At 38.4% G+C, this 27,544-nt stretch overlaps 1 protein-coding gene across 3 annotated transcripts in view; it reads left to right on the top strand.

The window, feature by feature from the left end:
* Trim33 (tripartite motif containing 33) overlaps window positions 1–27,544 on the top strand; it is a 113,632-nt gene that overhangs the window by 30,670 nt on the left and 55,418 nt on the right. For all 3 annotated transcript variants that reach the window (XM_004853778.3, XM_087213278.1, XM_004853777.3), the window contains exons 2-4: window positions 11,726–11,844; window positions 12,267–12,411; window positions 12,562–12,694. In XM_004853778.3, the coding sequence (XP_004853835.1) occupies window positions 11,726–11,844; window positions 12,267–12,411; window positions 12,562–12,694 (397 nt within the window). The remainder of the gene's footprint in view (window positions 1–11,725; window positions 11,845–12,266; window positions 12,412–12,561; window positions 12,695–27,544) is intronic.

The raw sequence follows: 27,544 nt of genomic DNA, 5'->3' as shown, positions 1-27,544 counted from the left end.
GCTGGCCTCAAACTCTGGAGATCCTTCTGCCTCAGCCTCCTGAGTGCTGGGATTATAGGTGTGCACCACCACACCCAGTACTTCAGCCATCTTCTGCTCATTCTCCTCTTTTGTGGAAAGGATACTGGACTCCAGGGCCCAGCATCTGCCTATTCTGTCTTTCAGACTGAAGAGAGGAGTGCAAGTGTTTATTATGCAGGAAGAAGTTTGAAGTTGCTTATCTCTAAAAGAAAAAAATATCACTTCTGGAGTTCCATTTTGCATTGCTGGTTACAGTGGGAGAAGACTTTCTGGCTATACCCACCTGGAATGTTGTTTTCATCATGCCAGATTGGTGGGGGAGCGAGGGAGTAGATCTTGGCTCAAGTGCAATAGAATTTAGTTGTTTTTACCAAGATTTAATAGGTTTTTGTGAATAAATGATTCTTTATTTGCTCTATGCCCTTAGATCAATTTCCAGAGAATTTAAGTGGTGGTATAGTTAGTGTGTTTTTGAGGTACTGGGGATTGAAAGCAGGGGCTGATGCATGCATGCTAGGGAGACACCTTCCGCTGAGCTACATTTTTAGACAAGGTTTTGCTAAGTTGCCCAGGCTGGCTTTGCCATCTTTTTGACTCAGTCTCCCAACTGGGTTTACAGCTTTATGCCATCACAACCCCTTTAGTAGTTTTTTTAAAAATAATTTTTACCAAGTTTAGTCATCTCCCTGGGAGAGAGGTAAGCAGAGCTGCTGCTACCACCTTTTCAGAATTTGTCTTTACCCGGTTTAAAAAACAGACTAGATGTGGAGGCACATGCCTTTAATCCTACCGCTCTGGAGGCTGAAGCAGAAGGATTGCAAGTTTGAGGCCAGCCTGGGCTACAAAGTGAGTTTGAGACTAGCCAGAAATACAAAGTGAGATCCTTTCTAAACAAACAAACAAACAAAAACAACAACAACAAGGCTTTTGGATCCATGACTTGCAGAATCAGCTACTCAGGAGCCTTAGGCAAAAGAATTGCTTCAGCCCAGGAGCTGAAGATCAGCATGGCCATTGTAGCAAGACTATCGCAAAAAAAATGAAAGAAAATGTTTTTATAGATATGTTTTTCTCATTTTACTTTTAGTGTACTTATGTTTGAAGTGAGTTCCTTTTAGACAGAATGTTGTTCACTTATTTTTATTTTATCCACTTTGCCAGTCTTTTAATTTGTCTAGAGGCATCCAAGGTGTTTTTTGGATTTTTTGAGACAGAGTCTCACTCTGCAGTTCAGGCAGTCTTTGAATGTTCAGGTGGTTGAGTTTTTAGATTTCTGTTTTCATTTCTAGTGTTTTTTGTTGTTTCTGTGGGATTGGAGAATCGAACCCAGAGGGTGCTCTATCACTGAGCTACATCCCTTTTTTGTTTTTTTTGAGACAAACTGTCACTAAGTTGCCCAGCTGGGCTTGATCCTTCTGCGTCAGCCTTCTGAGTAGCTGGGATTATAGGTATGTGCTTATGCATTTTGGTCAGTCTGTCTTTTTCTTTGTTGGCAGTACTACTTGGGGTGGAACTAAGGGCCTCATGCATGCTAAGCAGTCCGAAGATAAATGTTTGGAATGTCATAAATATTCAAATTGTAGAAGGATAAAATTGTAAAGTTTCCAGCAGGTTTATGGTTGTATCTATAATTAAATGCCTTAATATTCCTGCAGGAGTATTTATACTAAATAAGGTAACTAAAATTATAAATAGCTTTATGCCAGTTCAGGCCAGGGGTTTTGTGAATAAATGTGTTTTGAAGACATAGACTAATTTTTTTTTTTTAATTCAGATTTTGGATAAGGAAATGTAAACTTGACGACTGCTAAGTTTCTCTTTTCTTTTCATTCATTCATACTTTTTAAGGGAACACTACTTGTAATTGAACCCAGGAAGCACTGAGCTACATCCCCCTCCCCCGCTTTAAAATTTTGAGACAGGGAAGCTTCTTGCTAAATTCTCGGGCTGATCTCCAATTTGTGATCCCATTATCTATTTTGGTTCTTATTATCTGTCTTCTCTGTGGTACCACCTTACAACCACTTTGAAAATAATTTGGCAGTTTAATATTTCCTAGACATTCTATTACTAGATATTTACCAAAGAAAATGAAAAGTATGCCTTGCACACAATAGTAGTGATGACTGTTCTATAAATCAATTTCTTTTCAGCTTCTACATATGAGAACATGGTGATATTTCTTCTCTGTGTGGCTTACTTCATTCAACATGATGTCCTCCTGTTTGATACATGTTGCCACAAATGACAGGATTGCATTATTTTTATGACTGAATAATATTTCATGGTGTACATATACCACATTTTCCTTTATCCACTTACCTGTTAATGTAAACCTTGATTGATTTTCATATCATGGCTTATAATAGCACAGCTGTAAATCTAGGTGTACAAGTATCTATAATAATTTCCATTTCCTTTGGATATCTTCTCAGTAGTATCACTATTGGGTCATAAGGCACTTTTATTTTTAGTTTATTCGAGGAGTCTTGTTATGGTTTGTGTCTAGATGTTCCCCCAAAGCCTCATGCAGTCATAGGACTTTTTCAGAGGTGGCTGAATCTAGAGTGTGTGATGCTGGGATTAAGGGTATGTAATTACTAAACCAGTGTACTTACTGTCTCCGCACTGTCCCAATCCCAGTAGTCTGGATAAGATAAAAGGGGCAGAAAGATACTGTTAAGCTCCCGTTGTTGCTTTCACTACGATGTGGGCACCATGAACTGTTTCTTCTCTTTGATGCCCCTCTGCCGTGTGCCACCCTGCCTTGGAGCCAGCTGGTTATGGATTGAAACCTCTACAAACTGAGCTAAATAAACCCTTTCCCCTTTAACTTTGGGTGTCGGGTATTTTGTCTTAGCAAGGAGAAAAATAAGTAACACAAGTCTCTTCATTGTTTGTATAATGACTATACTAATCTTCATTCCCACCAGTGATATATAAGGGTTCCTTTATGATGCCTCCATCACCAGCACTGTTCAATTTCGTTTTTTTGATAATAGCATTGTAACTGAAGTGAGATGATAACTCATTGTGGCTGTGGTTTGGGTTTTCCTGTTGTCATGTCTAACATTTTTCGTATAAGTTATTGGTCATTTGTATGTTTTGAGAAAAATATAAATGATCTTCAGATCATTTATTTGTGGTACAGGGGACTGAACCCAAGGCCTTGGCACTGAGCCATATCCCTGGCTTCATTCATTCATTCATTCATTCATAGTGCTGGAATTGAAACTAGGGCCTTCCCAGTGAGCTATCCTCAGCACCTTTTTGACTTTTTTTTTCTTTTTTTTTTTGAGACAGGGTCTGACTATGTAGTTCAGGCTGGCCTTGAACTCACTGTGTACCCCAGGCTGGCCTCAAACTTGGAGCAATCCTCCTGCCTCAGCCTCTTGAGTGCTGGGACTACAGGCATGCACCATCACACTGGGCTTCTCAGCATCTTTTTGAGACCCCCCCAGCATATTTTAATTTTTAAAATTTTGAGACAGGGTCTTGCTAAGTTACTAAAGTGGCTTAGGTTGGGTTCAAACTTGTGATCCTACAGCCTCAGCCTTTCAGAGTGCTGGGATGACAGGTGTTTGGCATCATTCACACCTGGCATAATTTTTTAAATGTAGAATTGTTTTATATAGAAGACCTAAGAAACTCCACTAAAAGATTCTTAGAACTAATAAACTCAGCAAAGTACCAGGACACAAAATCAATACACAAAAACTGGTAGCATTCCTGTACACCAGCAATGAACCCACCAAGAAAGAAATCAGGAAACTGTCCCATTCACAATAGATTTTTTAAAAAAGTTAAATAACTAGATGTTAACCTAAACAAGGAACTGACAAACTTCTATAATGAAAATTATAGAACTCTTTTAAAAAAAGAGAGATTGAAGAGGATATCAGAAAATGGGAAGATAACTACTGTTCTGGATAGGCAGAACCAATATTGTCAAAATGACCGTGTAACCAAAAGTAATATATAAATGTAATGCAAACCCAATCAAAGTACCAATAGCATTTTTCACAGAACTAGAAAAACACCCTGAAATTTATGTGGAACCAGAAGAGATCCAAAATAGCAAAAGCAATCCTGGGCAATAGGACCTAGGAGGGAGCCATAACGATCCTAGATTTCAGATTGTATTACAGTGATAAAAACAACATAGCACTGGTACAGAAACAGACATGTGGGTCAGTAGAACAGAACAGAGGATGCAGGCACATTCAGCTATTTGATCTTTGACAAAGGAGCCAAAAACATACAGTGGAGGAAAGGTAGCCTCTTTAAGAAATGGTGCTGAACACATGGAGGGAAAACTGGCTATACACATGGAGAGGATTGGACATAGACCCCTGTTTCTCACTGTGTATTAAACTAAAATCAAAATGGATCAAAGATCTAAGTATTAAAACAAACACTGCTGGCCTCGAGCTCGCAGTGATCCTCCTACCTCAGCCCAGCATCATGCCCAGCAAGGAAGAAATTTTTGCCAGCTACTCCTCAGACATTGGACTAATAATCTAGAATATATAAAGAACTCAAAAAAATCAGACCCTTCAATATGAAAGGCCTAATTTTAAAAAAGGGAGAAATTGAAATGAATAGACATTTCTCAATGTCTGTTGACATCGAGGTACAGTGGCCAGTAGTTACATGAAAAAATGTTCAACATCTTTTTGTTGTTGTTGTTTTTGTTTTTGTACCAGGGATTGAACTCTGGACCTTGTGCTTGCGGGGGAGGCGGTGGTGGAACTGCTGAGCTAGATCCCCAGCCCTGTTCAGCATCTTTGACCATTATAGAAATGCAAATCAAAACAACACTTAGATTCTATTTTACTCCAAAAAGAATGGTTATCATCAGAACTCAAACAACAACAGCAGCAAATGCTAGTGAAATTGTGGGGAAAAAGGAACCCTTCTACATTGTTGGTGGGAATGTAAACTAGTATAACCAGTGGGAACTTGGCATGGATATTCTTCAGAAAATTAAAAATAGAAATTCCATGTGACCCAGCTATACTTACAGGTATGTTCTTGAAAAAGCGTAAGTCATCATAGTACGATGATACAAGCATACACATGTTTATAGCAGCAGTGCTCACAATAGCTAAATCTTGGAAGTAGCCCATCAGCAGATGAATGGATAAAGAAAATGCGGTGTATTTACCCAATGGAGTACAAGGTAGCCATAATGAGTCATTAGGAAAATGGAGGCACCTTGAGTCCATAATACTAAGGAAAATAAATCAGAGGCAGAAGGTTAAATATCCCATGGTTTCTGCTATGTGGGAAATCCAAAATATAAGGAATTTAAATAGCAAAATAAGCTGGATGTGGTGGCACACACTGGTAATCCCAGCATTCAGGGGGCTGAGACAGGAGGATCACCATGAGTTCGAGGCCAGCCTGAACTACCTAGTGAGACCTTGTCTCCCCTGCCCCCCAAAGAGCAAAATAAAAGAAATATAATAGGGAGATAGACTTTGTGGATATGAAGTAGGGGGGGAAGGGGTAGGGGAAGTAAAAAGGATAAAAATGTGATGTGTATATGTACCAGTAATCCATGATGAATGTATTCATTCTATATTGTGAACATACACTAATAAAAATTACAAAAAAATATTATAGCAGGTCTCCTTTCTCTGTGTTTGTAATTTTAATTGCATTTCTCTGAGTTCTTAGTTCTGTTTTTTTCTTTCTTTTTTTTTCTTTTTTCCGGTACTAGGGATTGATCCCTGGGCCTTTTCACTGAGCTGTGTCCACAGCCCCTGCCCTTTTTTAAAAAAGTGCTTTGGATTCCTCCTGCCTCAGCCTCCTAGAGTGCTGGCAGGCATGCTATAGATATAAGCCACTGCATCTGGCCTTAGCCATTGTTTTTTTAATATTACCTCTAAGCTTTGTCCTGCATGAACTTCTGTCACTTATGTTTTACACATAGTGGAGTTTTTCATATAGGTGTTTGCCTTTCTTACCTTTTTTGCGTGTGTGTGGTGCTGGGGGTTGAACTAGGACCTCAATTCATGTGTGCTAGGCAAGTGCTCTACTATAATGAGCTACATCTCAGTCTTTTTTGAGACATGATTTTGCCCAAGCTGTCCTCAAACTTGGACTCTTTCTGCTTTTTCGGCCTTCAGAGAGCTTTCATCTTTTCTTCTCTAACTTCTATGATTTCTTCATGTCTGTTTCTTCCCTGACAATGTTTTCTTTGTTATCTTGTGCTTGCTGCTTGTGTTTTGAATTTATTCCATGTTTATATTTTCTTTTTCAGATCTGTCCATTTTCATAGATTGTTCCTTTATTGTTTTAAAGACTTCACATATATGAAGACTTTCAGATGGCTATACTATCTGTAGTTTCTGCATTACATCTTGCTTTGGGTTTTCTTATGTGTACTGTAGTTTTATTGTGTGAGCTTGTCTTTCAGTGGGAGCTTCACTTGTGCTCTGGGTTGAGAGGGGTTCTCATGAGATGGTTTTGTTTATAGGGTTTATAGCTTCTTACTGGTTTCTTTTTTTTTTGGTACCGGGGATCGAACTCGGGTCCTTGCGCTTGCTCAGCAGGCGGCGAAACCACTGAGCTAAATCCCCGGCCCCTCTTACTGGTTTCTTGACATGGTATGCTATGTGGAGTGGCAATTTTGGTAGTTTATCTGCACATGGATGACTCAGAGGCTAGCAAGGATTTTAGGCTGTAGGGCACCTAAAGCGTGCTCCTTAGCTTTATACACGGAGTTGAGTTTCATCTTTTAAACTTTATTTCCCTTTTCACAGTTACTGTAGTGATTAATAACTCCTGTGGCCACTTGAATCTGTGCTTGCTGCTTGGGCTTTGAGTTCTTTGCTTTGGCACTTCAGAATTTGTTTCCAGGTTTACTTGGTTTTTTAAGGGGGTATTTTTGGTGTTTTTTGTTTGTTTTTATTTTTTGAGACAAGGTCTCATTATGTAGCCCTGGCTGGCCTCCTTGTGGTGATCCTTCTGCCTCAGCCTCCCGAGTGCTGGGATTATAGACATGCTCCACCACCCTTGGCCTATTTTTTTTTGTACTGGGGATCGAACTCAGGACCTTGTGCTTTCTAGCCAGGTGGAGGAACCACTGCCCAGCCCCCAGGCAAGCTCCTCTTTACTGTGTGTGTGTGTGTGTGTGTGTGTGTGTGTGTGTGTGTGTTTCTTTTTTTGCTGTACTGGGGATTGAACCCAGGATCTTCACACTGAGCTATAGTCCCAGCTCTTCTTATTTTTTTAAATTTTTACCTTTTTTGTGGTACAGGGATCGAACTCAGGACCTTGCACTTGTGAGGCTGGTGGCAGAATCACTGAGCCAAATCCCTGGCCCTTATTTTTTACTTTTAAAATTTTTTTATTTTTACTTTTTATTTTTGAAACAGGGTTTTGCTAAATTTCTAAGCTTCCCAGTCTGGATTCATTTGCTATCCCCTGCCTCAGCCTCTCAGAGTGCCTGGATTTCAGGCCTGGAAGACCGTATCTGACTCCAACTGTGACCCTTAAAAAGAGGCTCTTCTCTCCTCTTAAATGCCCCTCTCCACAATTATAACAGTATGGCATTCAGAATGTATGTGCTGCCAAAGTGAGCACATGGCATTCAGAATAAAGCAGCTTAATAAGCATGAGTGAACTAGTGATAAAACCACTCAAGGAATAGATATTATGCACAAAACTGGTTAGTAGGTTTGTCTTTGAAGCTTAAATGTTTTATATAATGATCGAAGCTCACCATGGCAACTAACACTGAGTGATTGAGGTAGGAGCACACTTATTTGCTATACAGTAATTATACCAGGGTTACTCAACACTCATGAATTTATTTGGAAAATATAAAATGGATCTCATTTTCAGTGCAATCATTTATATAATTTTGAAGTTTGTTGATAAATAAGGAAGTAAATAGCAAGGAAAAAAAAAATCCCTAAACAACCTTTAGCTGTTTTGAGGATCAGGTGCCCTGGCTGTGGGGTAATATCAGAGGCTAAGTAATCAGTGTAGGAGTATGGGTTGCTGATACCTTTAGACTTGGATTTGTTACTTATTTCTCATTGGAACTTCATGTCTTAAGTTTCTGAATGCTAAGCTTCTCTGGAAAGCTTTCCAGCAAAAGTCTTTCTCAGATTTATCCCCTCCTTTCTGAATGTACAAGGCTGGATTTCTTCACTGTTTAGTTATCCTTTTCCATCTACATTATCTTAAAATTGATTGCTTTTTAATTAAAAAAATTTTTTTTTTTTGGAGACAGGGTCTCGCTACAAAGTTCAGGCTGGCCTTGAACTCCTGGTGATCCTCCTGCCTCAGCCTTCTGAGTGCTGGGGTTACAGACATGCGCCACCACACCCAGCTTAAAATTGATTATTTACTGATATGTATGCCATGTCCCTTCCTCCACTTTCATCTTTGGATATTGCATTAATCTTCTAAATTTCTATTTGGATTTGTATTAATCTTCTAAATTCCTGTTATTTTAGGACAAATTTATACTGAGAAAAAGGTGCATTTGTGTTGTCAGTGTGCTAGATTGACTTGGAAATTTATAAGAAGCTGAGAATCCGTTGTTGGGCTTCAAAAGAAATAGAACAATGGATGGGACTCTATTGAATCACCTTTTTACACAGATATAATAGCTAATTGATGAAACCATCTTTTCCTTCATTTGCTCCCTGGAATTGAACTGAAGACCTTACACATGCTAAGCATACTCTGTTCTCCTGAGCTACATATCTAGTCCGAAATTAAGTCTTTTTGGCTCAAAATTTAGGATGTCTCGCCGTCTTTTGTGTCATTCAGTAACAGTCCTTCATTTAGGTGTTAGAAATTTGATATTAACTTTCTCAGTATTTTGTCAATGTGATTATATGTACACAGAGATATTTTGTGCCATCTTTTATGGTCTCTATTTTCTGTTTTAAAATTTTGCACATGCTGGGCCGGGGATTTAGCTCAGTGGCACTGCGCCTGCCTTGCAAGTGCAAGGTCCTGAGTTCGATCCCCAGAAGCACCCCCTAAAGTTTTTTTGTGCACATGCTAAGTTTGCATGTTTCCTCCTTAGTTGAGCTGGGATTTCCTAATACTAATGACTATCTGCTAGAAGGACTCAGAAAACTTTTATATTCATGATTGCCTTTTGTTACAATGAAAGTGTACAGATTAACATCAACAAAGAGAAAGCAGATTGAAAGCTTGAAAAGTTAACTGATTAACCCACTTTTTGTTTTGTTTTGTGTTTGTTTTTTTTTGTACCAGGGACCAAACTCGGGTCCTTGTGCTTTCGAGGCAGGTGGCAGAACCATTGAGCTAAATACCTGGCCCTTGTTTTGTTTTTTTGAGACAGGGTCTCACTGTTTAGTTCAAGTCAACCTTGAACACTCTGTGTAGCCCAGACTGGCCTCATACTCTTCATCGTCCTGCCTCAGAGTGTTGAATTACATGTGTGCACTACCACTCCTGGTTCTGATTCCCTCTTCGTTGCTCTCTATCTTGTCTTTACATTTAGTTATATTTAACTTCCTTTGTAGTATATTTAACTTCCTTTTTAGTTATATGTTATTTGTAATTTAATTCATACCACCTCAAGGTGAACACCTTGATTCTTTTCCTCTAATCTCTGTTCTTTGGTTTGGAAAATTGTTTTTGTGTATTGCCTTTGATCAAGTTTGTTTGCTTGCTTATGTATGTATGGGTATGTATATATGCATGCATGCATATATGTGTGTATTGAAACAAAGTCTTGCAATGTAGTCCAGGCTGTCCTTGATCTCTACATAGTTCAGGCTAGCCTTGAACTTGAGATCTATGAGTGCTTCAGCCTTCCAAGTGCTAGGATTATAAGGCATGTGCCACCACACCTGGCTGGCTGATCAAGATCTTTGTGTGCTTTTTGCATGTGACGTTTTGATGGTAAAATATACAACAAATGTTATGCTATGTGAAACAATATTTTGTTTTCAAATATATACATTATATTTGAGTTTATGTAACAATAATCATGTTTGTATGTCTTCTGGGAGACTAATATTCCCACTTTAAGAATGAGATATTTACATTTTCATTTGCCATCAGAATGACTATATGCTTCTGTAGTTTGCATATTACACAAGTCTTGAACAATTTTTTTTTTTTTGTACTGGGGATCGAACTCGGGTCCTTGTGCTTGTGCAGCAGGCAGCGAAACCACTGAGCTAAATCCCTGGCCCATCTTGAACAGTTTTTGTAACTGTTTATATCACATTCTTTTATGTAGTGCTTTCTGTGATTGTGGATATTAAGAGCTGTAAACATTATATACACTAGGCTTTTTTCTTTTTTAAGGTTTTTTTGAGACAGGGTCTCACTATGTAGTTTAGGCTGGCCTTAAACTTGTGACAATCTTCTTGACTCAGCTTCCTGAGTGTTGGGCTTACAGATATGAGCCATTATGCCTCCTTTTATAATAGTCTTGAACCCTTTCTTGAAGGCAGGACTTTATGCTGTATCTTCCTTTCCATGGCTGATGCACACTAGTTTGTTATATTGACACTGGTGCTGTTTTTTTTTTTAGTTCTTAGCTTTGGCTTCCATATGTTACCTCAGCAGCTTATCTTTTCTGATAGATGTTAGAACACTTGTGTGTGAAAGCACAGATGACCCCCTCTTCTCTCAGCAGCATAAAGTATCTCTGAACCAAGTCAGGTTTTATAATATGATAGATTGTGTATTAATTTTCTGTTTCTCCTGTAACAAAATCACCACAAACTTGGTACCTCAGAGCAGTATACATCTTATTCTCTTACCGTTCTGGGGAAGAAGTTTAAAACTAGTTTTACCAGGCTAATGCCAGTGTCTTGGCAGGATCGATGCTGTTGCAGGCTCTGGGGGAGGATCCATTTTCTCATATCTTTTCATCTTCTAGTGGTCAGCTTTTCTGTAAGGTCTGCTGTTATCTTCAAAGTATATCTTTCCAGTCCCTGCCTCTGTTATCAGTTGCCTTCTGCTTATCTGTAGTTTAATCTGCATTTGCCTCTTTCTTTTTTTCCCTAGTATCCAGGTTTCCAAGCCTTTAACCTGAGCTGTATCCCTCAACCCTTTTTAGGAAATTTTTAAATTTTGAGACAGGGTCTTCCTAAGTTGTTAAATCACCCAGGCTGGTCTCAAACTTGGTGACCCTCCTGGCTCAGCCTCCCAGAGTGCTGGGATTACAGGTGTGCTCCAACATGCCCAGCTCTGCCTACTCCACCAGGGCCTGCTGGACAGTCCAGAAATATTTCCCACCTGAAGAGCCTTAATTAAGCAGCCAGGGATGGCGGTAAATGCCTGTAATCCTAGCACTCAGGAGAGTAAGGCAGGAGGATGGCAAGTTCCAGGCCAGCCTGGGCTATAGTGAGACACTCCCTCCCCTGAAAAACTCAACCTTAATCACATTTGCAAAGTCCCTTTTGTCATATAAAGTAACACAGAAAGATTTAAGATTTAAGAGTTCTTTTGGGAGCATTATTCACCCACATACTATAGTAAAAAAGCAACGTTTGGGGGCTGTATGAATATTCGTTTTCTTTTCCTAAGTATGGTATCATCCCCCACCCCACCCAGTAGAATAGCTCAGCAACTCATTTTACTCAGCTCTTGATGCTCAGTTTTTGATCTGTCTGTGACATAAATGGTTTCCATATGGGCATCACCCACCCCCCCCACTATTATTTAATGTTGCCATTTTGTGTTGTAGTTGGTGTAATACGGTGTCCAGTATGCCGCCAAGAATGCAGACAGATAGACCTTGTGGATAATTATTTTGTGAAAGACACATCTGAAGCCCCTAGCAGTTCGGATGAAAAATCAGAACAGGTATGCCTCTCAATTTTTCTTTATATTCTTCTCTTGGTATCAAAATATCAACTATAAGAAAAAAACTGTGTTTGGGTAGTTAAGTAATTTAGAGTTTCGTTTTATATTTCAATTTGAAAATAAAGGTTAGCTTTCTTCTATACCTTCAAACTTGGTTAATGAAACTAAAACCATTACTTAAAAGTAAAATCTTACATAGACTTTATGTTCTGAGCCTGTGATTTTTTTTTTTTTTTACTTACCTAAATAAGTTGGATTTATAAGAAAAGGATTTAGTTGAAGATAAATGGATAACAAAATAACTTTATTTATAGTGAATCTACTAGTATATTTGACAGCAAATTAGAATGTTCTCACCATTTTATTTTGAGGGTCTCTATTTGGTAAATTTAATGTAGATTAGTATTTATTTTTTCTTTTAGGTGTGTACTAGTTGTGAAGACAATGCTAGTGCAGTTGGCTTTTGTGTAGAATGTGGAGAGTGGCTATGTAAGACATGTATCGAAGCACATCAGAGAGTAAAATTCACTAAAGATCACTTGATCAGGAAGAAAGAAGATGTCTCAGGTAAGATACATGTAGTTTTAATGATTATAATTAACCTTCCTCTTCTGATCCCATAATATTTTGCATACTGGCATCAATTAAAATTTAGAAAATTTGTAAAAAATTTAATTATGTTTAGTTGAAAACAGTATTTGTTTTATTTTGCTACAGAGTCTGTTGGAGCATCTGGTCAGCGCCCTGTTTTTTGCCCTGTACACAAACAAGAACAATTGAAACTTTTCTGTGAAACATGTGATAGACTAACATGTAGAGACTGTCAGCTGTTGGAACACAAAGAACATAGGTACAGAAGTCATAATTGCTTACTGAGAAGCATTATAAAAACTGCTTATGAATTTTGTCTCAGCATTTGAAATCTAAATTTTATGTATTTTATTTCTTGAAGTAATATGTGTTTTGCTAAATTATTTAATGGTTTTCATGTTCATCTCCAATTGTCTTATAAATATTTGTTAAAATGTATCAGGTTTCCTTTGTATGAATGGAATTATGTTATTTGTTATTTTTTTGGTTCAAATAAGCTTTTACTAACTAATATATTTAGGCTGTACATTGTAATCTCTAAAGGCAATATGGGTATGGCTAACTTCTCATGAATGTGGCTGATACCTATTTTAACATCAAGACATAGATATATTGATACCAAGTTAGATGTATAATTTGCAGGAAAACTAAAAATTTATAAACAGCTAAGTAAGCATTAATTGCAAAGCATAGTTACTAATACATGACTTTATATTTTAACCATATTTTACCTTGAGAATCAGTAATATTTACTTATGAGGCTGTTTCACCTAAGTACTGGAATTTTTAGTCAGGTATATAACAGAATTCTTCATTTAGTAAATTTCTCTAGCTTTCACAGAATCTGTTTATTACAAGTAAAAAAATATGATCTGACCTATCTACAATCTCTAGAATTTTCTAAAGTGTTTTCTAAGAACAATTTTTCTGGATGAATGGAAATATATTCCATGAGTCTATTGTCAAGGAAGTTTAGGAAACCAGGCAATGGTGGCACATCTGTAGTTTTAGCACTTGAGAGGCTGAGGCAGGAGGATTTCTGAGAGTTCAAGGCCAGACTGAATTCAAAACCAGGTTAAACTACATAGTGAGACTTTGTCTCACCCCTGTCCCTCAAAAGCAAAAACAAATCAAAAAGGAAAGAAAGTATAGGAGAAGTTGGATTTTAAATTCCCCTCCCTCCTCTCTCCTTCTCCTTTTGTTGGTACTGGGAATCGAACCTAGGGCCCTCACACTAAGTTATGTCTCCACTCTTATTTGGCTTGAGGGGGCAAGGTCTTCCTGTGCAGTTTGGGTTGGCCTCAAGCTCACTGTGTAGCCCAGGATGGCCTCAAACTCATGGCAGTCTTCCTGCCTCAGCCTCCCGAGTGCTGGGATTATAGGCATGTACCATGATGTCTGGTATATTCACTCTTCTTTTTTTCAGTTTGAGAAAAATTCTCACTAAGTTGCACACTGGCCTTGAACATGCAGTTATCCTCAGAATGTTTTTATTTTTGTACCAGGTATCGAGCTTGGGACCTTGTGTTTGCAAGGCAGGTGGAGAAACCACTGACCTACATCCCCAGCCCAATCCTCAAAATTAAAAAAAAGGACTAGGAATGTAGTTCAGTGCAAAAGCTTTGGATTCAATCCTTGGTACTGCCACCTGCACCCCCACTTCCAAATCCAGAGATTTCAAGGGTTTTAGGAGCTGTGTTCCAGGTGTGAAGACAAAGAAATGCAGTCATGCTCCAAACAACAGTTGAAGGAGGGACTACATATATATAGGTGGCCCTATTAGATTACCCTAGCCTCATTAGTTTGGGCACGTATGCTTATTCTCTGATGTTTGCACAATGACAAAATTGCCTAATAATTCAGCTCTCAGAACCTGTCCCTTTTAAATTTTATTTTTTTAATTTTTTGAGGCAGGGTCTTGTTATGTAGCCCAGGCTGGCCTCAAACTCATGGCAATCCCCCTGCCTCAGCCTCCTGAGAGCTGGGACTACAGGCATGCACCACCATGCCTGGCTAACTATCCCTTTCTTAAAGGATGCATGACCATACTCTATATTACAATATCACTCCACTTTTCTTTTGTTCATATTTCCACTATATTTTTCGATGTACTATTGTCAAACTTATGTCATTGTACTTAAAAAACCAAGGTTCCCATTACTGTAACAAACTTATAATTGATCTCTCTACTTGAGGTTTACTATCAAATTCATTTTCTTCATGTTGCTGCCAGTATTATTTTGTTGAAATATAGTTGTTCCCAGAAAACAACAATAAAACACTTTGCAGTAGTCTCCTCATGGTTAGAGTATGAAGTTTTTTTTTCAGTATGGCCTATATTACTGAATCATCTCCTTCCTCGCTCCCCTCCCGTCCTCCCTGCCACATTCTGTGGGGGCTGAACCCAGGATCTCATGAATTCTAGGCAAATGTTCTTCATCCCCACCCCGCCTTGCCTCCCTTAATTTCATTTGAGGCATGGCCTGGCTAAGTTGCCCAGGCTAGCCTTACACTTGCAATCCTGCAGCCTCAGCCTCCTGAATAGCTGGGTTCTAGGTGTGTACCAACACACCTTGTTATTGAATCTCACCAGCATCTGTCTCTTCATCGTCTGTTCACAAGACCACCTTCACTTCTGACACCATCTGCAGAGTTCAGAAAAACCCACAAGTACCATGCTTTATGTCCTTCAAGCAGAGTCGTGTGTGGCCTTCCAAGGAGGATGCTGACCATTCATTCACCTTGGAACTGCTGTCCATAAACTAAATGATGCCTATTTTTTTTGGTACTAGGGATTGAACTTGGGACCTTGGGCTTGCAAGGCAAGTGGTGGAACCACTGAGCTAAATTCCCGGCCCGATGCTTTGTTGATTATTATAATAGAGAACTGTGGATGGGGTAGCATCAATGTAATCCTAGGCTCTAGGGGCTCCTCAGATGGTTCCAAAGATAGTCTTGTGGGAGGTACTGCTTATAAGTAGGTTCAATCTCTTTGACTTCTCCTGGTTGCATGTTCCTATATAAGCCATTTCTCTTTTATAGGGACTCCATTTATTTGTTGGCTGGCTGGCTTGCATATGGATGGATGGACCTATGGCCTTTGCACTGAGCTTATATCCCAGCCATTTATTTATTTATCTCTATCTATCTATCTATCTATCTATCTATCTATCTATCTATCTATCTGTCTATCTATTTATATTTTGGTGCCAGGGAGCAAACTCAGGACCTTGTGCTTGTGAAGCAGGCAGCAGCACCACTGAGCTAAATCCCCAGCCCCCCTTTTTAAAATTTTTAAGACAGGGTCTCGCTCTATCATGTTACTCAGGCTGGGCTTAAAGTTGGACTCCTCCTGCCTCAGCCTCTGTGAGTGCTGGTATTATAGTCATATGCTGCCATACATAGCTTTTACAGGAAACGCTCCTGGATGCTGCCTGCCTTTTTAGGGTGTTTCTCTTGAATCATCCAAAACATAGTTGTTTCAGGATTATTTTGTGTCCTTCAGTCATACAAGTCTTGATTAATAGTAGCAACTGATTTTTTTTTTTTTTTCAAGTGGTGAATATTGTACCATAGCATCCAGAGATTTTCAGGTCTAAAATCCTAGTGGATACTACTGAGTGGCACTTACAGAGGCTTTTGCCATAGCTCCAGTCTGCTAAAGTATGTGTTGCTGACACTTCCGTAATCATCTGAGTGTGGCTCATGCCCCCTCCCCCCGCCCCAAAGAGCTGCTTTGGGGTAGGCTTTTCCCCCTTTAGTTTTGTTTAGTTTTTGTGCATTTATTTATTTAGGTATGGGGGATTGAACTCAGGACCTTGCACTTGCGGCACCACTGAGCTAAATCCCCGGCCCTTTTGTGCATTTATTTTTATCTCTGTTATAGAACATTTCAAACAAACACAAAAATAGAATAGTAAAATGAATCCAGTTTTTCTAATATGAAGCTTCATCAATTTTCAAAAAAGCTTAACCATTTATTTTTCATGTGTGCTTATTTGCCCCTCCTTTACTCTGATTATTATGATGAGTGTCTCCAGATCAGGAATGCCATCCTTTAACCATGGCATGTAACATACCACAAATGTCTTGGAACCTGTGTTTTGTTCTGTTGTTTTCTAAATAATCCATCATATGAGTAGTTCCAGTTCATGATGGTTTAATTTAAAATATTGCAAAAGCAGTAAATCCAAACTTTGAATTTTGATCCTTTTTGAGGCTAGCAGTATGTGATATAATACTCTCAGAGTGCTGGGCACTACCATGTAGTTGTAATGATAGGAATAGTGATATTCTCAGATGTAGAATATATAGTTATTCAGATCCAAAAATACCAGCCAAATGTTCTAAGGCTAAGGGGCAATAACAATTTATTTTTGTCTTCTTTCCTTATTTCTTTTCTTTATTTTTTTATTTTAAAAATTTATTTTTTTCTTTTTTTGGGTACGGCGAATCAAACTCAGGACCTCACACTTGCCAGGCAGGCATGGCGCCACTAAGCTGTATTCCTGGCCCTTTCTTTATTTTTTTAAATTGAGACGGAGTCTTGCTATATAGTTAAGGCTAGCCTTTAATTCTTTGTAGCCCAGGCTAACCTTGAACTTGGAATCCTGCCACAGCCTCCAAAGTGTTGGTATTACAGGTATGCACCACTGTGCCTGGCTCTTTATTTTTATTCATCTATGGAATGTCATGGTCTAGGTTATTTCTAGGAATTTGACTATATGGACAGGCTTTTGCACCTTTGGTAGATTTAGCAATCAGCCCCCGTTGGTCATATATGTTACTATGTTTAAGTCAGTCCAATTTGGTCTTTAGTTTCTGATACTATGATATCATCAGTATAGGGTATTATTACTCTTGAGACCTGTGTCAAGTCTAAATCTTTTAAAAACTAAATTATGACAGTAATCTGGTGAATTGAAATAACTATGCAATACAGTAAATGCAAATTGGATCCTTCCCATGTGAAGGCAAATTGTGGTTGGCTCTTTTTCATGATAAGAGACAGAAAAAACATACACAAGATCTGTCACTGTGAGTTGGGCATGGTGATTCATGCTTATAATTCCTGCTCTTGGGATGCTGAGGCAGGAAGATCGCCAAGAGTTTGAGATCAGCCTGGGCTACATAGTTCAAGACCAGTCTGAGCTACATGGTGAGACCCTGTCTCAAAGTAAATAAATAAAAAAAAAAGGTCAGTCAATGTGTATTGCTGTCCTTTAGCCTCTTGGATTTTTTTGTACCCAGATCACATCAGGAACTATGGATAAAATGCTGGCAGTACTTTAGTCTTAGTGGTTGACTCTTTGTATGAGCCACCTTCTTTTTCTGCAGGCCACACAGGATTATTGTACAGAGAATTCATAGGCACTCACTTGTGATTTTTTATTAAAATGATAAATCTCCATTCCACGAAGTTTCCTGGACTGTCTCAAATTAACAGCTTCTGTGGGCTTGGACAGTTCTAGTGGTTCCCATTTAGCACCTCTAATTCAGGTTGTCCGTAAGGTGAACTTCATGCCTTCTGTTTTGTAGTACTAGAAAGGTGAAATATTCATCATCTGACACAATAGCCATACAGATATATTCAGCTAGAGGAGATGTAACAACTTCACATAAAATCCATTAAAATATTTTAATTTTAATGTAAACTTTTCCTGTCAACCACTACTACAAATCTAATATCTGTTAGAACTTGACCTTTATAACAGTTCAGGACAGTCTTGTCAGTATTAAATGTATCTTATCCACCCCCCCCTTGCACCCCCTTTATGATAGTGGAGATTGAAGTCACTGAGTTACATTCCCAGCCCTTTTCAGGTTTTTAAATTTTGAGGCAGGGTCTTGCTAAGTCATTAAGTTGCCTAGGCTCGCCTTGAACTTGTGATCTTCTTGCCTCAGCTTCCCAGAGTCCTAGGATTTACAGGTGTGTGTCACATGCCTAGTTCCCTCTGGCTTTTTTTTACCCACTCAGCTGTATATACAACATGGGTTTGAATTGTGTCAGCTGGTTTTTTTTTTTTTTGGTTTGGAGATTTGTGACAATCTGGAAAAATGCAGATGATCTGCATAACCAAGAAATACAGAGAAAAATAAAAACATGAGGGTATTATGAATGTATTGATATACATGTAGGTAGTATGTTTTTTCATTTATTACTATAAAATACAGATCTATTACAGAAAGTTGAAATTTATCAAAACTTAAACTAATGTGCCGCCATTCAGTTAAGAGAATTGTAAGCAAACATAGAGATGTGTTATTAAATCTTCAGAAAATTAGCTGTAGTGCATATTACTGGTATAGTATACAACTGTAATGATTTTGTAGTCATACTTATTACTATTGCTAAGCTTAGGTTCTGGGAGTATCTCAGATGTCTGTGACACTAATCTTGTGAACAGTTTATCGCCACTAAATTTTTATATCACAGTAAAAAGTGATCTTTTGTAGTTCTTGAGTATATTTTACTTACTGTGTATAATACATATAATATATAAAGTATGTATTAATCGACTATTTATGTTACCAGGTTTCTGATCAACAGCAGTAGTTAAGTGGTTTGGGAGTCAAATGTTACACAGCTGTTGTGTTGTGTGGAGTTGGCACCCCTGACTGCCGCGTGGTTCAGGGTCAGTTGCACTGCCGAGGTCAGGCCCTCTTTTCAAATTTCTTCAGTCTGGGGTAAAATAGAGCAAAATTAATTAGTGCCTTTTATTGTTAAGCACTAGCAGTGTACCCTCTGGTCAACCCTTTCAATAATGCTGCAGGTACCCATTAATGTCTGAATTATTCATCCTGTTTTTACATAACCATCTAAAGATTTCCAGGTGTCTAAGGTAAATTCCTTTACCTCTCCCTTTTGTCTTTCCCTGTTTTCTTATGAGTCATTAATTTCCTTAGCATCTGTATTACCCATGAAGAGAAACTGAGACATTAAATCTGGTAAAGCAATTTGGATCATTGCTAGATTCTACAACAATAAGATTATATGGGATGCTCATGCAAAAAGACCTCACCAAGTCCCAATATTTACTATATACTATGAAGTATATTCAATAACTTCTGAGCAACTTCTTGGATGTAGTCCAACATGGCTTAAATAAGAAGCATATCAGCTGCTTATTCTGGGCAGTTCCACTTGGCATTTATAGGAGGGGGATAGTTGCCCTTCTCAGGGCAGAAATTTAACAGTGGCCTTTATCTAGTTCATCAGGCTCGCTGTCATTTAAGGAATAACCTGCCTGCGTCTGGGTCATGTATAACTACCTATAGTTAGTTAATACTGAGCTCTGGGTTCTGCATCAACCCAGATACACTCTGATTCTGCAGCATTCATGCCAGTAATACCAGTACTCTAGGAGCCTGAGGCAGGAGGATCACAAATTTGGGCCCAGCCTGGGAAATGTAGTGACTTATGTGAGACCCGGCCTCTAAATAAAAGGAAAAGAGCTTGGGCACATACCTCAGTGGGAATGCCGTGGATTCATTCTTCAGTACTACAAAACAAAACAAAAACACCAAAGACACTCCTTCTAGGTTAATCTTTCTCACAGTTTACTTTGTTGATCCCCAAAGTGAGACAGTTTCTTTATACTTTTTTTTTTTTTTTTGGTAGTGGGGATTGAACCCAGGACCTTGTGCTTGCCAGGCAGGTGCTGTATTGCTGAACTACATCCCTGGCTGTATTTATTTTTGTAGTATTGGAGAATAGAACCTAGAGGTGGGGCCAGGGTTTTAGCTCAGTGGCACTGTGTCTGCCTCGCAAATGCAAGGTCGTGAGTTCGATCCCCAGTACAAAAAAAAAAACCCAGAGGTGCTGTGCCACTAGTGTCCTTGGTGTCCAGAATTTTTGATTCGCTGCCCATGTGCAAACTTATGTCCAGGTTTTACCCCTTTTAAGGTTGATCTGGTACTGTAAGGTGTATCATTAGCATAGACTTAATCTGGCTTGTGTCAAGATTCTGGGGTAAAGATACTTTTATTAGGCAGGATAATATGCCAGAAACTGAAGGCAAAAAGCTGGACTGCTCTGGCAAGATTAAATTCTTCACTACACATTCTGTTGTCTTCCATTTGTACTCTAATAGCAGGAATGCCCCTGTTCCAAACTTCTGCCTTTACACATATAATTTTTTAGAATTATAGACGATTCAGGCCGGGAATTTAGCTCAGTGGTTTTGCCGCCTGCTGTGCAAGCGCAAGGACCTGAGTTCGATCCCTGGTACCAAAGGAAAAAAAAAAAAAGAATTATAGATAATTATTTTTATCTGTTAAGGGAGCAGTGTAACCTTAAAGTCAGTTCACTTCTGTGTGTTAACTAACACTTCCTGCTCCATTCTTTCTCTCCCCCCTGCCCCTTCTATCTAGACTTCAGGCCTTTACGAGTTTCAGTGTCTGCCGGGGGTGGTGGCACATACTTGTAATCCCAGCACTCAGGAGGCTGAGGCAGGAGGATCTCCACGAGTTTGAGGCCAGCCTGTGCTACATAGTGAGTTCAGAGCCAGTCTGAACTACAAAGGGAGACCCTGCTTTAGAAAACAAAACAAACAAAAAAAAAAGAGTTTCAATTTCTTGCATAATTACTGATTAGGTCAGGTTTCCCATCTCTTTTTTGAGTCAATTATTGTGATAATTTAGATTTTCTAGAAATCAGCTAGTAGAGATTTAAAACATTAGGTTTGAATTAAACAGCATTGAGATTATATCAAAATAATGGCTGTATCTCTTTCTTGTTTATGATACTGTATAGCCAAGGTTATTTCCATACTTATTAGCTTTGCCATAAGTTTGTGGCTTTTACTGGCAATTTAGTAAGCTAGTTCTTGAATTATATTATTTGTTCTCTTATTTTAAAATGATTCTCATGGTTCTCTTTTATCCTTACTGATTTTTTTCCTTTGATTTTGTTCTATTTTTCTTAAATTTTTATGTTCAATCCTTTAGTTTATCAAAAAGTTGTGAAATTTTCCTCTGAATATAGTTTCTTTCAATAACTATTGCCTTACACAGTCTGTAATTATACTTTTGATTTTATTCCTCTATCTTTTCTTTTTTTTGGAGATAGGGTCTTGCTGCATAATCCAGGTGTCTTGAACTTACTATGCAACCCAGGCTGCCCTTGAACTTGTAATCCTCCTGGGTGCTCTGATTACAGGTGTGTGCCACCATTCCTAATTCTACCCTGTTGCTTTTTAAAAATAATAATTGCTATATATATTTAAGCAGGGAAACTATATTAACAACTTTATAAGGTTTTTTTTTAAGGAGTGACAGAATTGTACCTGTAAAGCAGTTAACATTGTAAGTGTTCAATAGTAGCTTATTAACCAATTACATTAATGCCTTGTAACATATATACCACCCAATCCCCAAAATTTGATTTGGCCAGGTGTGGTGATACATCCCAGGGCTCTGTGAGGCTGAGGCAGGAGGATTGCAAGTTTGAGCTTAATCTGGGCAGTTCAGTGACTTAGTGAGACCCTGTCTCAAAATATGAAAAAGCCTGGGCAGTAGCTCAATGCAAAAGCCTTTGGTTCACCTTGTGGTCTTGGAAGTTGTTTTCCAGAAAGCAGAACATCACTGGAATGACCTGAAATTTTGTACTTGGAAGCACTACACAATTTCTAGTCAAATCATGAGGTTATTCTTTTTCCTGCTAAAATTTCTATTCATAGTAAAGGAATTTAAGAGGCACAGACTTAAAAAAACTAAGAATGGGAGAAGAGACAACAGTGGAGATTTTAGTAAGTTTTTACAACAGGAAAATGGGTAGAAGGTTTGATGGATTATGAACTCAAAGCATACAAAAGGAGATATAAAGGAAGCCAATCAGTTTATTTTTGAGAAACTTAAAATGCTTTATGACCTACCGATAACAGTTACTCCAGAAATTGAGCTTATTCTCTAGGGAAATAAAATCAAAGTCTCGGATTTGAAGTTATGAAGGATGGGGGTCAAGTATGAGGCTGAAATCAATGAAATGAAGGATAAGTCTTCTATTAAACCTTGGGACACTGTACCATCCCTCTTCACGTATGTATAGAATGCCAAAAGAAACACTTTTCCATTTCACTACCCCTTTTAACTTCCCTCTTAGGAATTAGATTTTTTACCCTCTGGAGAAAGTGAATGATCAGAAGAGGCTCCTAAATTTTGCCATTTAGGGTTCATTTCCAAGTTCAAAAGCTAGGTCTTTCTCAGATTTGTTACAGTGAAGTCCATCAATTCATAAATCCTTCTCTTTACAGGATTTTCAAGCTCCCCCCCCCCTTTGGGGTAATACCAGGGATCAAGCCCAGGGACTCTTTCATGCTAGGCAAGCCCTCTACCATTGAGCTACATTTCCAGCCCGTTTTTTTTTTTTCCCAGTACCAGGGATCAAACTCAGGATACTGCGCTTGCCAGGCAGGTGCTGTGCTGCTGAGCTACATCCCCGGCCCTCAGCCCTTCTTAATTTGAGACAGATCTTGGTAAGTTAACCAAACTGGCCTCAAATTTTCAGTGCACCTGCCTCAGCCTCCCTAGTACCTCGGATTACACTACTATGTTTGGCCTGACTCATAGTTTTTTGGTTTTTTTTTTTTTGTACCGGGGATCAAACTTGGGTCCTTTCGCTTTCGAGGCTCGTGCCGGAACCACTGAGCTAAATCCCCAGCCCTCGATGGTGGCAGCAGCTCTGCATACTTGTTCCCAGGTAGATGGGTAAAACTGGTGTTCCTGAGGACAAAGCGAGGGTAACTTAAATTTGGTTTTCTTAAAATAATACCATCAACTGCCTCCCTCCTTTTTGGCTTTTTATATGTGCCATGATTAGTCACTACAGTTGTATATATTTCTAACTGATACAGATACCTACATGAAAAAGACCAGGGTGCACTGAATGAAAAAAGAGACCCAAAAGACAGTAAAAAGAAATGTAAAATTAAAAATTATAACATCCTGAAAGATACAAGAAAATGTGGGTCACAAAATGAGAGTAGGATCTCTTCAAAGATCATAATCAAAGTAAGAAATAACTCTTGGAAGTTTTTTTTTTCTTTTTTGGTACTGGGGATTGAACTCAGGACCTTGAGCTTGCGAGGCAGGCGGTGGAACCACTGAGCTAAATCCCCAGCACTTGGAAGTTTAATAGATAATATAAAAAATGAACAGAGTTGGTCAATACATTTTAGGTAGTTCCCTAGAAAACAAAAACAAAAAAACCAAAACCAAAAAGAGAAAATAAAGTTACGAAGATTGTAAGAGTTCTGACAGATAACTGTTTAGATATTTCTGGTGATATTTCTTCTATGCATGGCTTATTTCATTCAAAATGATGTCCTCCTGTTTGATCCATGTTGCCACAAGAGACAGGATTGCATTGTTTTTGTTTTTATTTATTTTTTTGTACTGGGGATCAAACTCTGGACCTTGAGCTTGCGAGGCAGGTGGTAGAACCACTGAGCTAAATCCCTGGCCGGGATTGCATTATTTTTATGACTGAATAATATTTCATGGTGTACATATACCACATTTTCCTTTATACACTTATCTGTTAATGTGCACCTTGCTTGATTTTCATATCATGGCTTATAATAGCACAGCCATAAATGTAGGTGTGTAAGTATCTATAATAATTTCATTTCCTTTGGATATCTTCTCAATAGTGAGATAGGTGGAGCATAAGGTACTTATTTTTGGTTTTTTTGAGGAATCTTCACTGTTTGTGTAATGATTATACTAATCTTCATTCCCACCAGTGACATATAAGGGTTCCTTTATGATGCCTCCATCGCCAGGATTGTTCAGTTTCATCTTTTTGATAATAGCATTGTAACTGGAGTGAGATGATAACTCATTGTGGCTTTGGTTGCATTTCCCTGTTGATGTGATATCGAACATATTTTTCATATAAGTCATTGGCCATTTGTATGTCTTTTGAGAAATGTCTCTTCAGATCATTTATTTATTTATTTGTGGTACTGAGGACTGGACCCAAAACCTTGGCACTGAGCCATATCCCCAGCTCCGTTCATTCATTTATTTATAGTGTTGGAATTGAAACTAAAGCCTTCCCAATGAGCTATATCCTCAGCACCTTTTTGAGACCCCCAGCACATTTTAATTTTTTAAATTTTGAGACAGGAACTTTCTAGGTTACTAAATTGGCTTAAGTTGGGTTCAAACTTCTGATCCTACTGCCTCAGCCTCCCAGAGTGCTGGGATGACAGGTGTTTGGCATCATTCACGCCTGGCATAATTTTTAAAATGTAGAATTGTTGTTTACATAGAAGACCTAATTGTTGTTACATAGAAGACCTAAGAAATTCCACCAAAAGATTCTTAGAACTAATAAACTCAGCAAAGTACCAGAACACAAAATCGGTACACAAAAACCAGTAGCATTCCTGTATACCCAACAGTGAACCCACCAAGAAAGAAATCAGGAAAACAGTCCCATTCACAATAGATTTTTTTAAAAAAGTTAAATACCTAGAAGTTAACCTAAACAAGGAAGTTACAAAAATAGCGTTTTTCACAGAACTAGAAAAACATCCTAAAATTTATGCAGAACCAGAAGAGATGGCTGAGACCAAGCTAGTAGCTAGCAGTGGAGATGGTGGGATTTGGCAATATATTTTGAAGGTAGAGCAAAAAAGATTTCCTAGTTAGTTTGAATTTGAGTATGTGAAGAGTGTCAAGGGGAGTACTAAGATTTTTTTTTTTCTTTTTGGTTTTTTGAGACAAAGTCTTAACGAAGTATTAGTTCTTGGTCACACTCACTCCTGCCTTGGCATCCCTAGTACTGGGATTATAGGCATGCACTGCCACGTTCTATCTCAAAAAAAATTTTTTTTTCTTTTGTAACATTCTTTTATTTATTTTTTTACTTTTTATTTTCTTTTGGTATGGAGGATCAAACGGAGGATCTTGTGCCTGTGGGGCAGGTGGCAGAACCACTGAGCTAAATCCCAGGCCCTGTAACATTCTTTTAAAAGGGGCCACATAAGTATAAAATCAGTGGGATAGCTGACCTTGTTTTTGTGAAACTAACACATCAAGCATCTAGCTCAGTATAAGTGGTTGCAATTCTTAGTAAGTTTAGGGTGCTCATCAGAAAGTTGGGGTCTAATTTTACTGTTCAAATGCTTTATCCTTGAAAAATATTTGGTGTATATACCACCAAGATGAATAAAGTGTGATTGTGAAGCAAAGGACAATTTTCTTTGGGGAGATGGGTCTTTCTTTTTTTGGAGATAGGATCTTGCTATGTAGTTCAGGCTGACTTGAACTCACTATGGCCCAGGCTGGGCTCTCACTCATTGGACTCACAGAGATCCTCCTGCATCAGCCTGCTGAGTGCTGTACTTACGGGCGTGTGCCAACGTGCCCGGCCAAATGTTTGGGGTTTTTTTAGCTGTGTGTAAACTGCTGCTAAAACCTGTGTGTTGTGTTTTAAATATTTAAACTCTGCCAGCCATTTCATCTTTTAAAAATCTTTCAAGAAATAAAATTAAGAGATTCACAGGGAATTGCCAAAAAAAATTCAAAGAGGTCTTTTGTATTTATTGCTAACCTTTAAACTAGTTGCCCAAATATTTTCTGGCTTGTATTTTTTCATTTATTAAATGTAGCTACATGTAAATATTTTGCTGTTAGTGAATTTTTCTTCCTCTGCTGTTTTAAAAAATTCTTAATGAGCCATATTTTCACATGTTGACATCTGTGTTTTTTTGTGTGTGCGTACATGCATGTGTGTGTAGGTCATTTCAAACTATGAACTTGTTACTTTCCATGAAAATTATTTTATGCAAATTCTTGGTTTAGAATTAAGATACTTTCTTCATTAAAGGATTAAATTTTCTATTGCCATTGCCTTGCAGCACTACCACCTTGGGACAGTCCAGAATGGGCTTTTGAACTATGCCTGTGATGTATGCTTGGTCTAAAACTCCTCAGGTGCAGTGCTGTGTGCTCTCCTCTCTGGGCTTCCACAGCACTGTTGTAACTGACTTCCAGTCGGGCAGAGGGGCACATTGCTTCCACCAGACCTTTTGACTGAGGTCGGAACACTGGGATCTCTGCTTTATGGTGAAATTTACAACTGTGAAACTATTATCACAAAGAAAATAGTGAACATTTTAATAAAGTTCACCTTCCTATTTGAACATTTTGTTAGATAAATAACTTCAGGCTCATAGTTTTCTTTCGGTAATTTCAGTATATTCTGTAATCTTGTGATCATTCTTTACATTGAAATCCACTGTTTTATCTTTATTTCCATGTAGTATATCTTGTTTCACTCTCTAGATATATATTTTTTTAATCTTTGTGGTTTTTTTTGTTTTTTGGTACCGGGGATCAAACAGGGGACCTTGCACTTACAAGGCAGGCAGTGGAACCACTGAGTTAAATCTCTGGCCCTGAGCTATTTTTAAGATTTTATTTCTCGTTTTAAGTAGTTTGGAAATGATATACATTAGTGTGTGTGTGTGTCTATTTCCTCTTTTCTTCCCTGTTGTGTTGCCAACTTTACCTTTGTTGTTGTGACTAGGACTCACCGTTCCTACCTTCCTTTTTTTCTCCCTCAAGTGTTTTTCTATATTTTATTTTGGATACTATTAACAGAGGATTAGACATTACAGAAGAAAAGATTAGTGAGTTTGAAGACATCAGTTGAAAGTGACACCTGTTTTACCCAAGAAAGTCTTAGATAGCTAAAATGCCAATGTCACTCTACTTTGAGATTTAAAGTTGGACTTTGGTCCCTGCTCTAATGATGTAAGAATTCTAATGTCTTCTCTATTCTTTGTAGAAATTTCTACTGTTTTAGGTTATCCTCATGATTGCTCACAGTTAACCTACAGCCTGACACTCTGCCTGGATCCTTTTGTTTTTGCTTTTGTTTTGAGACAGGGTCTTACCACGTAATGCAGGCTGGTCTTGAACATACTCTGTAGCGCTGGCAGGCCTCAAACTTTTGGCGATCCTCCTGCCTCAGTCTCCCAAGTGCTGGGATTACAGACATCCTTCTTTGGTTTGTTTTTATCTTCTTTTATACAGAGCCTTTTCTGGGTATGTTTATGTGAGGTAAATGTAATGTATTAAGTTATAAAACTTGAAA

Source organism: Heterocephalus glaber, unplaced genomic scaffold, assembly GCF_053883595.1.
Source record: "Heterocephalus glaber isolate CG9 unplaced genomic scaffold, H.glaber_assembly_v1.0 deba00001442, whole genome shotgun sequence".
NCBI classification, from domain to species: domain Eukaryota; kingdom Metazoa; phylum Chordata; class Mammalia; order Rodentia; family Bathyergidae; genus Heterocephalus; species Heterocephalus glaber.
The sequence above is the reverse complement of the archived record's forward strand: the minus strand, read 5'-3'. Positions and strand labels throughout refer to the sequence as shown.